This window comes from Limulus polyphemus, unplaced genomic scaffold, assembly GCF_000517525.1.
Source record: "Limulus polyphemus unplaced genomic scaffold, Limulus_polyphemus-2.1.2 Scaffold75, whole genome shotgun sequence".
NCBI lineage: Eukaryota > Metazoa > Arthropoda > Merostomata > Xiphosura > Limulidae > Limulus > Limulus polyphemus.
In genome coordinates this window covers 995172-1006983 of record NW_013665685.1, presented here as the reverse complement: position 1 = coordinate 1006983, position 11812 = coordinate 995172, and the positions used below count along the sequence as shown (strand labels likewise).

The window sequence follows — 11812 nt, the reverse complement described above, 5'->3', positions numbered from 1 at the left end:
TATACGTTAATAATAAGAGATGATGCATTATAATGATTGTTATATAGGTTAAAAACAAGAGATGATGCATTATAATGATTGTTATATAGGTTAAAAACAAGAGATGATGCATTATAATGATTGTTATACAGGCTAGTGACAACAGATGATACATTATAATGGTTGTTATATAGGTTAACAACATGAGATGATGTATTATAACGCTTGTTATATTGGTTGAGAACAAGAAATGACACATGACAATGCTTGTTATGCAGGTTAAGGAAAACATGGATTTAAAAATAAAGGACAATAACTGATAATGCTTGTTACATGGATTTGGAATGGGATAAGCTTCAATTTCAGTCATTTAGTGAAACTCAAAGAAGTTGTTCCTTTTTAGTATCTAACAAAATGTTTAGATAAATACTTCTAATCATAACAGTTTTTGCTGATAACAAAAAATGGCCCTAGAAGACAGGCAGTCAACAAACCTAACTAAACTCTCTGCTCGATAATTATTCACATCCTGTCGAAGTTTGTCCATTTCACCACGCATTACAGCAAGCTCTCGAACAATCTTTTCCTATAAAAGTATAGAAAATTAAGTAGTCATGAATCTTTTCTAAAATATTATAATTTTTATGACTACGAAAGATTAAATGCAATATTTAAACACTTTGTATATGATAATTTGGTCACATACTACTGTAGATACAAGCTATGGTGTCATGTTTGACAAGTCTAACACCTACGTATTTGATTCAAAGCAAATTTACACTCATCTGTCATATTATTGATGATACAGGAAGACTTATGGCTGGAAGGAAATAGCCAGTTTTCCCAAATATTCAAACAGAAAAGTCTTTGAACAATGCAGATCCAATGAAGAAAACTCACATGCAATGTTTTAGATGAAAACAAAAACACAGATAGCAGAACATTTAGGACAGCAACAGGTTCCAAAATACCAGACCTCAAGTTAATCCAGAGATATGTCTTCACCCATAATATGAAAGAGAAGACCTCAGACAAAAAGCCATTATGATGCATCTAGGCATATTTATTGGTAACAGGTTAATAAAAAGAAATTTGAAGCTGATGAAAGTTAATGAGCCAAAAGTTCAGAATCTTTCTGTTTCTTATTAAAGATAAAAAAAAATAATAATAATTATGATCATCAGATGTAGCACTGAGAATGGATAAAGTATTTCTAAGGATATCACATGACCTGGAATATCTTTCTTTAAAAGTGCAATTCAGCTCATTGCTAAATAATTTACTGTAAAATATTTTTAAAGATAGTTTAAATTGTTCTTAAAAAATAACATCATTAAGTATATGCCTTAATAATATATTTCTAATTAATACAACGTTTTATTCAATATTTAGAAAGTATACGCAATGACTTCCTTTGAGGTAGGCTAAAAACAGGGTCTGGGTGTTTTGGGTTTAGTTGAATGAGAAATTTGCTTCAGGGATATTAACATTACAGAAGTGACTGGGGAGAAAAAAATAATGTTACTTTTTCAGCACTGTAGAAATCAGGGGAGTTAAAAAGAAAGAATATATATAAAAACAGTTTTATAAATTTCGATATTCAATCCTGGTAAGTATTTTTTACATTTGTAAAGCATTGATATTAAAAATTTTTTTTATCATGTCTCGAAATGTTTTGGCATCTGTCGATTTTCCCTCTTCCTAAAAGCAAGAATTAATTCATTGTACTAGTCACACACTACTTTACATTAAGAACAAACACATATGGAAAGGTTGTAGTTACATGAGACAAGCTTAACCAAATTTGAATTCCAATTTTTGAGCAACATAATTTCAAATATATTAGTCTAAGCTTAAAAATTATTTAAAAATTAATTCTTATGCTCTCTTAACTGGGTAGAAACGTTCTAATTAATTTTCCTGTTGTATCTTTTTTCACTTTGACACTGCTGTTTAATCAATAGAATATGTTTTACACATGGTAATTATTACACACGTGTATGATGAAGGTTTTCAGTTTATTACTTTTTATATACAAGGCAAAACCCTTTATTTAAGGTTTTGTTTTTATGTACACCGTAAAAGTCTTACAGAAATTATAGCATACAGTTATTTAAGAAAACTTTTAAAAACATTATCTATATTGGGAATTATTTAGCAAATAAAAAAAAAGATGTGGTAAAGGGTAAATCTTTCTATTTATACTTTCAGTAGAAACAATACTCCATTAAATATTATAAAAAGGTATTGTATACACACAACTTCTATGGGGATGTAAAAAAATACCATCCAGGCTGGCAATTGTTGTGTCCAGATACGGTTTAAAGCAACATAGCAATTACTCCCAAAAAAAACTCAAGAAGTAAAATTCTACTAATGATAACTAAATGGATTTCTTTATAAAAAGCTGAGAAAAGAAAAAAAAAATCCAACCTTTTCACTAAATGTGTCATCTAGTAGCTTTCTAGTACGATCTAGTTCCTGAGAGAGACTGCTTTTCTCTTCTAATGCATTCATTCTTTCTTTCAGGTGGAGCTGGAGACGCTCATTTGATTCAGCCAGAAGTTTATCTACAGTTGCTGAAAGCCTCTGATTGTGTTCTTCATTCATTTTCTCTCTTTGCCTTGCCTAAAGCAATAACAAGTATTTGGTACTTAGAACTAAAGAAGAAACAGAAGAATTCAGTAGGTTGCATTCTGATGTAATTTCATAAATACTCAGGACATGTTTGTATATTTTTATGTTAAAAACAACTTATATATGTGTTCTTTTTAAACATACAGCTTAGATATGCAAAATTAAACAATAATCATTTAAAAAAATTAAAGTTATGTTTTTATTTCACTAGGAGATTTTGGCTCATTAGACAAACCCTTCTACAGATAAACAGCTGGTAGCATTTGTTGAAAAAAAAAAGAAAAACATATATATATATAAATAACTGTCTGAAAATTAGATAATCCAACACAACTTGCAAGCTTTTATTTCATATTAAATAAGACTTTCCCATGTATAAACCTCATTAACAAACACAGAACAAAATTATTATAAGAATATCTGTAATGTTAAAAATTACTTGATATAGACAGTTGGTTCGCAACTTGTGTAAGAACATTATTTCCTTGGAATAATTTTGAGTCATGTGAAGATTTGATGACAAAATCAAATATTGTGATAAATATGTTCTCCACTGTTTACTAACTCTATTATTCTGACACCAGAGTACTGCTGAACACACTACTTGTACTGTTAGGACAAGATAAGCTTGGTACTTTGGAAATGAGAATTAACAATAACTTACAAAAAGTAGGTATAGCTGATATATAAGAAGGTAAAAAGAGATATGTAGAATTATGCACAGACTGTTCCCCTACATTAAAATACTTTTCTTATATTTGCAAGTATATTTTTGCCCAATGAAGTCTCCAATAACAGGGTCAAAAGCCTGTAAATAAAAGTATTTTAAAGTAGAGAATAGTCCATGTATAACTCTTACACATTACTTTACGTACATTATGAGTATTAATAAACAAGGTAACAGAGTTATTCAGAATCTTAATAACAAATAAATAAATAGTAACATTAAAAATTATCATACTAAAGGAATAACAGTTTTTCAAAACTTCATAATTAAATGAATATTCAATACCTTCAAATTAGATAATACAGCAATATTGTACTAGAAAAACAAAAAGTGTTTGATATCAGAAACAGAGAATAACTTCAGAACTAAGCAAATAACACAGCTAATTACTATCTGAGAATTGTCTCATTAGAAAACACTTATCTTTATTTCAAAAGTATGTAGAGTCCTGGTTTTACCTTTGTGTTTGAAACTAAAAACAATTAGGAGATTATGAATTAATCATTTATAAAGAAAGAAAAAACAATTTTCTCCTCAGAGATGAGTCAAAATTTGTTTCCTGAAGAATTTTTTTTTTTTATCAAAAAATGTTTGTCCAATAACAAAAATACAGATATAAAAACCAAGAGATTTTTTAGCTTATGGCTGCACATAATCTTGGTTGTGAAATGAAAAACAGTATTGAAAAAAAATTAAAGGAAACATCAAATAAAAAAAAAAGGATATAAAAGACAAATACTATAAAAAAAGCTACCCTTTTAATACCCAAGTACAATCTGTACCTTGATAAAATTTGGAATTTGTGGACAAGTGAAGAAAGGCAACACAAAAAAAGTAGAATGAACAAAAACGAGTTTGGAAAAAAGCACATAAAAAATGTGATCCCATTCCCGAGACCTGCATGACAGATAACTTTTTTTCTTTTATCATACTTACCTTCATAAGCTCACTACTTTTTTCTTCAAGTTGCTGTTCTAACCTTTGTACTCTGTCTTCTATACTCATGTGTCTTTCTTGAGCCTATAGTTAAAAATAACATTTACACATAAGCAACTTTAATAATAAGTAGTTTTACAAACAATTTACTATCTGATGTGTAAAGGACAGGCCAACTCTTATTAGTTTAAACCTGGCCTCAGCAGACCTTCTCCTATCTGCAAATGAAATACATCATCAACTCTGTTTAAATTCTAAAACTACCACTAGAAACCTCACAATTATATACAGAGAATACATGCCTCATAACACTGGAAGCATCCCCCCAGTCTATTTGTTATTTTCTTTTATACAACTGTTTAACCACCTAGTGGAAGAACCTATTTTACCCCTTTATGCAGTCAGAACATTTAAATTTATACAAAATGACCTATATTTAAAACTAAAAAAAAATGTAATTGTTGGGGTTGACTTGAAAATTCCTGCTAGTTTAATTCTAGGATATGCTCTACTTATAATTTTCCATAAATTTTTCTTTACATACTGGGACTGTTTAACCAAATACATCAACAATAATGCCACTGGCCTTTTTGGCACACCAGAACTTGATATAGTAGGTGTAGTAATTCTATTTGTTTTAGTGCAAAGGTACACAATAGGCTAAACGAGCTCAGTCTATCATGTGGAAACAAATCCTAGATTTTAGCGTTTTAAGTCCGTAAAATTACCACTGACCCATTGCAGGACATTATGAAGTCAAGAGTTTAAATACTGCAAAATAGTTTCACTGTTCTCTTGATTTATATACATTAAAAGTGTCATCCATTTAATGTCTTTAGTAAAGTGGTTTGAATCATCCTACACCAACGTTCCAGAGGAGGAAACTGCAGATTTATACTGTAATACAGTTTATTCAAACAAAAACACCATAACTGGAGTAACTAAATATGTGTTTTCAAACGAATGTCACATAATGTTACTTCATTTTTAATGGAAATGTGTGTAACAGTTCTTGAAATTAACAAAAGTGTACAGCTAAGCCTTCAGAAAAGTCCTGGCATTTTTATGATAAATTTTATATGCAATGGCAAAAAAATGCCCTCATCAGGAAAAAAAGAAAACAAACTCATAATTTTTTTTTTCATTTTAATTTAATATGTGATATATAAAATATCTCTTTTTTTATATATTTTGGTCTGTTTACATGATTTTACCATGTACACATATAATGATTGAAGAAAGGTTGATAAAAAAAGTTCATAGGCAGCATTACAAGTTTAATTTCCACTTCTAAGTTCTAAAGAGTATTTTAATATTTCACATGGCCTAGTCAGGTAAACATCATCATCAAACCTTAAATCTAGAATTTCATTACATGTATATACTTTGAAAAAGTTGATGAAAAAGATTGATTGATTGAAAGTACCAATATTAAATTATATTGGTCTCATTGGTATGTTGCCTTTATAGATTTTCAGTATGCCATACATAAGACAAACATTTGAACCGATTGGTCTGATATCATGATAAACATTCTCCTGTTGTGTCCTCTTCCTTTAACTTAAGCATGCACTACTGTAGTTTGATCTCTATTGTTGTAGCTGGATTTCTATACAGTTTCTTAAAATTATTAGTGGCATGACCTACCTTGTTGACTTTGTTCATATAACCCACTTTTAATACATTTAGAACATTACTTTGTTGACTTTATAACAGCTTCATGATCTGTTTTTGTTAGTTTATGGCTTTTTCCCAAAATCATAGCTATTCAGAGTTGATAAAGCCATACTATTTATATATGTTTTAACAGTCCCAAAGCTTTTTCTCTATGTGGGCTAATCAATAAATGGTTGTTTTAAACAAATAAGTTCTTCCTACTTTCTGTTTGCTTTTTATTACAGAACAGGGTACATATTACTGATGTGCCTATATTTGTGCTCAAAAATTAAAATAGATAAATTTAAACCTGTTCCCTTTACTTTCCTAAAAAAACATGCCATTTACTCAAATACTTATGAATAGATATGATAGAATATCTTTAATAACATATAGAAGCATGGAAAAAATCATTTCTTAATTTATTTTTTTTTACAAATTAAACATTGCTTCATTAAGAATTGGCCAAAACGGTTATAGAAGTCAAAGTATGTGTAATTTTAAGAGAACAGTTCAGTTTAACAAGTATTGTAGTGTTTGAAGAACATATAGTGCTACAATGGTTGGGCTCATGTGTATTACAAATTATACATAACAATAAATTATTGGTTTATCGCATATTCAAAGTTCTTTAACATATTCAAGTTTTGAGCTATATAATTTGGGCCCAATATGTATTGTAAATCTTCGTGAGATGGGTCAGTGTGTATCAACTTTCTCAGAACATAATAAGTTTAAATATTGTATTAGTTGGTTCAACATGAAAGCCCTGCAAGACAATAAGAATTACAATGATTGGAATAATACATACCGTGAATTTGTTGCATATTAATACACACACCTCTGTAATATATGCAAATTCTGTAAGACAGTAAATACTTCATTGGATGCATTAAGATGTACTAATTTTAGGCTTAGCTAAGGTCAACATGTACTGTAGTTATTGTGAGAACAATAAGTTTAGATGTGAAGGATCAATGTGTATTACAAGTTTGCAAGGGCAGTCAGTTTTACATCTGATGGATCAAAGTCTATTACACGTTTTGCAAGAACAGTCAGTTTTATGTCTGATGGATCAACATGTATTACAAGTTTTGCAAGAACAGTCAGTTTTAAATCAGCTGTGTCAACATGTACAGTGCTTTGCAAAAGTATTCACCCCTACCAATAATGTCACATTTTGATGCAATACAAATAACGTAAAAAAAAAAATTAATGAACTTGTTTTTATTCAAAACTCTGATGATCAAACTTAATGCTGTTATGTGTGAAGGGTGATAAACGTTAGTTGATCAAACTTGACACTGTTTTGTGTGAAAGAGGTTGAATGTCAGCAAAACCTGCAAACAAGATATATAAATTGAAATTTGCTGATTGCATAAGTCTTCAACCACCTTAGTCATTACCTGGTCGAAGCACCTTTGTAAGCAATTACTGCTGTGAGTCTTTTTGGATAGGTCTCTACCAGTTTTACACAATAGGATGGTGTAATATTTGCCCATTCTTCCTGGCAAAATTGCTCCAATTCTGACAATTCAGTGGGAACTACAATCTTCAAGTCTTGCCATAAATTTTCCACTGGATTCAAGTCAAGACTTTCACTGGGCCACTCCAGGACATTCACTTTCTTCTTTTGAAACCACTCCAATGTGGGTTTGGCCTTGTGCTTCAGGTCATTGTCCTGCTGAAATGTGAATCTTTGACTCTTGGCTGACTCAAGCAGGTTTTCCTCTATGATTCGCCTGAACTTTGCCCCATCCATCTTCCCCTCAATCCTGACAGTATCCCTATAACATGATGCTGCCACCACCATGCTTGAAAGTTGGGATGGTGTTGACTATGTGATGTGCTGTGTTGGGCTTGCACCAGACGTAATGCATTGAATTTAAACCAAAAAGTTGAATTTCTGTCTTATCTAACCACAAAACCTTGTGCCACATGACTGCAGTAAAACTTACATGCTTTGTCACAAACTCCACACAAGATTTAAGATGATTCTTTTTCAGTAATGGTTTCTTTCTTGCCACTCACCCTCCCACCTCAGACACAAAACTTTGAAAATCTTTCAACGTCATTGTTGGCTTCACAGTGACATCCCTAACCAGTTTCCTGCTTGCCTGGCTGCTTTAGTTTGAAGGGGCAGCCTGATCTGGGTAGTGACTGGATGGTATGAAGAACATTCCACTTCTTAATGATGGACTTCTCCATACTCAAAAGGGAAATCAGTGACTTTGAAATTTTCTTGTAACCTTCTCCTGATCTGTGCTCCTCTACAAATTTATCCCAGACTTATTTGGAAAACTCCTGGTCTTCATGGTTGGTTTATTGTACCACTATGGGAGTTATGGCTTGAACAGATGCATTTACTATGAAGTCAAGTTAAATCACTTTTATTACACACAGACAGAAACCATTATATTGATTTTGTGACCTTTCAAACTAATCTTTTGCACCTAAACTGACTAAGGGTTGCCATATCAAAGGGGTTAAATATTGATGCAATTGAGAATATTCTAATTTTCTTTGAAAATCTAATGTACTTACATAATATCAGCATTTTTAGCTTTCTCAGTTTGGAGTAGATTGAGTAGATTCAAATATAAAATCCCACTTGAAAGTTTCATGATTGCAAGCTCAGACGATAACAAAATGTTGAAACTTTGTATACTTTTGCAAGGCACTGTATTACATGCTTTGATAGAAGTGTCAGCTTTACATCAGTTGTATCAACATGTATTACAAGTCAACTTGTGCAGCAATTTGTGAGAGACAGTAAGTAATACATTAATAGGACCAATGTTTATCACACATTTTTGGAAAATACTATTATATGGTATATTATTGGGCCAGCATATTCCCGAAAATTTCATGATAAAATAGGTACTTTTAATCTTCATGCAAAAAAGTTAAAAAGCTGAAGAAATTATGTAAAAAAAGTTTTTCATGACCAGTTTAAGGAAACATTTACTGATTCAGCTTACAGTTCATATGTACATTCTGACTGGTCCAAGATTATAATCACACTTATATCCTGATTAATCAAAATTAACAGTCATCCAGGCTGACTGTTATACCTATTATCCACATAAGCATATTGTAACATACCTGAGACAATGCTTCCATTCTCTGCTGAAGTTCAGCTTCCTTGGCTGGCAAAGCTTCGGCTTTTTTAGAAAATTGAGAAAGCTTCTGCTCAGTCAGTTCTAACCTTTCATCTAGGGCTCTAACTTTTTCTTCACTCTACAAGATTGATATTTTATCTTATTCTTTCATAACAAGGAATGCCATGTTCAAAATTATTTATAACTCACTGTATCAAACTTACATTTGGAGGTGTGATCTCTTATGTACATTTTGTATAAATGTATAAGTCAGGAAGAAATATTTCATAAGATTTGAAGCTGTATCTTAAACACTAAACAAAATATAATAATCTGAAATATTGTGACACGTACAACAATTCAACATTAAAACAATTGCAATTTACTGACAACTTTGGTGAAGTTAGTGATGACATATGTGGATCCTTATCACATTGGCTACCACAAAATAAATTAAGTATAAATAAAATTAAACTTTCAGAAGGTGCTGAGGAGCAGTCACAGTGTCCCAAACTCATATGCCACAAGAGAAATTTGGCTTTGAAACATAATTGTCTGTAACCCACTGGTGGGGCACATGGCAGCCAATGTGTTAAGAGTATTTTGGTAAGCACAAAATACATTAACTTAGATAAAGTTGTAAAATTAAACTTCTCATGATTCATTTGCACAAAAAACATTGTCTATCAATGACTGATTAATAGGAGACAAGGAAAAAAACCAACTAATCAAATAGTATGATAATGGCAGGCAAGAACTACATGTTAAATTGGTATGATGAAGAGGCTTTTGATTGTCTCTGAATGTTAAGAATATAATTTTTTATTTCTAGATTTTTAGGTCAGATGCACAAAATCTTCAACACAGTTAAATCACGGTTATTTTGTAAAGAATCAATACATAAGATACATATTAACATTGCTTCTACTTACTTTTTAGAATATTGCTTAAAATATCATTTTTAGGAAACTAAAAATTTGCTTATAAAATCCATTCATTAATTTATAGCAAAATAAAAATAAACAAAACTTACTAGTTTTAATTGTGCTTCTTTATTAATTAACTCTTGTTCTAATTTTTCATTTAAATCATGAATTGATGTCGATTCTCGTTGGGCATTGAGGTATCGTTTTTCTAAGGTTGATATCCTTTCTTCCTGATCTTCTTTTTGGGCATTATTCTAAATGTAAAAAATGATTCACTTTTCATCTGCAAACAGCATTTTATAGTTTTAAAAATATTTAAACTTTCCTTTAAAAACTGTTGGTCTATAAAAAATTTGCGAGCTTAAAAAGTTGTGTGTGTGCATGAAATGTATGTCCTTTAAAGCATATTACTAATAAACATATATAGGTACAGATGACTTTAAAACACTATATAAATATTATTTGATTTTCACATATCTTTCATTTTTAATTTTATATCTTTATTACAAATGCTGAATATATCATGTTAAAAAACAAGAAATGTATATACTGTGAAGAATATTTTATATATTTGTTTCCTGATGGTTGGATATCCTAGTATAACTTAGGGGTACAGAAGATAATATTGCTGGTGACTGGTTTTTCAGTACTGGATATAACATGACTGAACAAAGAAAGTATCAAACATATAGTGATTTAGATATGTATAGAAAACTTTTTCGAAACTCATAACATTTTCTGTGTATCTGTTTCCATATTTATAACTACATACATCCACCTATTTTTCCCCAATTACCTGAAATAAAATTTGGATGTTGACAAAGGAAGCTTTCCTAAAATTTCTTCCACAAAGTTATTATTCACAAATAATGTAATTTTTTTCAGAGTTTTGAGGGCAAAAAGTGGGGCAGACTAAAGGTAAAGAAAGAAAGATCCTTAGTTGTGAACTCAGGATATTTCTATTAAACATTCAGATACGAAACCACATATCTTAAGGTATTTTTAACCTTTGATTTCAAACTATTTCTTTGTTCATCTGAAAAAATATCAAATGCTTTACTTCTTCCCTACCTCTCGGAGGTCACGTGCTAACTTTGTGTTTTCAGTCTGCAGTTTTGCAACCTCTTTTTGTGATGAAGTCAACATTTCCTCCAGGTCTTGAATTTTAGTTCCCAGTTCTGATAGTTTTGTTCGTGCGGTTCCAAGTTCAGCATTTTGCTTATCTATTGTATCCTTAAGCTCCACCATCTTGGCTGCTTCTGCTGCTGCTTCTATTGATCCATTAGGTACCTGAAAACATGTACTGCAAATGTTAGCTCAATATATTACATTTTTGGGGAGCATTCATGGTGGTTTTAATTTGGGAATTATTGGCACATGTTACAACAGTTAAGTAGTTTGTGTTAGTAATAATACACTGTAATTTTTTTATTATACCATAGGTAACAAGTCCTTCAAAGCAAATTATATTTCTGACTTCTCATAAAATTTATATTTTCAAACTATAATAGAAAGATCATATATACATACACAAGTTTTTATTATAAATTTGATAAGACATCTAGAAGTTTAATACTGAAATTTATTTGTATACTGTGATAAAGGTTACTTGATGAAGAAAGTTTGAACTTCAAGATTAATCAGTGCATTGAGATTACATATAGCAGCCCATACATTGCTATGAATAAATTATGTATACACTAGGCATTAATACAGGCTTTTTTCAAGACCCCTTGAGGGATTCCATTCCAAATGTTAAAAATACATAAAAAATTCATAAGGTAAAACAGTAGTTTCCTCAATATACTTGAAAAATTAATTTAATCTAAACTGAATGCTTGAATTTGGTG

At 30.6% G+C, this 11812-nt stretch overlaps 1 protein-coding gene across 8 annotated transcripts in view; it reads right to left on the bottom strand.

Moving 5' to 3' along the window:
- LOC106466668 (liprin-alpha-2-like) overlaps positions 1-11812 on the bottom strand; it is a 304000-nt gene that overhangs the window by 49577 nt on the left and 242611 nt on the right. For all 8 annotated transcript variants that reach the window (XM_022395235.1, XM_022395228.1, XM_022395251.1 and 5 more), the window contains 6 exons: positions 11034-11252; positions 10070-10216; positions 9041-9175; positions 4280-4363; positions 2413-2607; positions 474-565 (listed from right to left, as the gene is read on the bottom strand). In XM_022395235.1, the coding sequence (XP_022250943.1) occupies positions 474-565; positions 2413-2607; positions 4280-4363; positions 9041-9175; positions 10070-10216; positions 11034-11252 (872 nt within the window). The remainder of the gene's footprint in view (positions 1-473; positions 566-2412; positions 2608-4279; positions 4364-9040; positions 9176-10069; positions 10217-11033; positions 11253-11812) is intronic.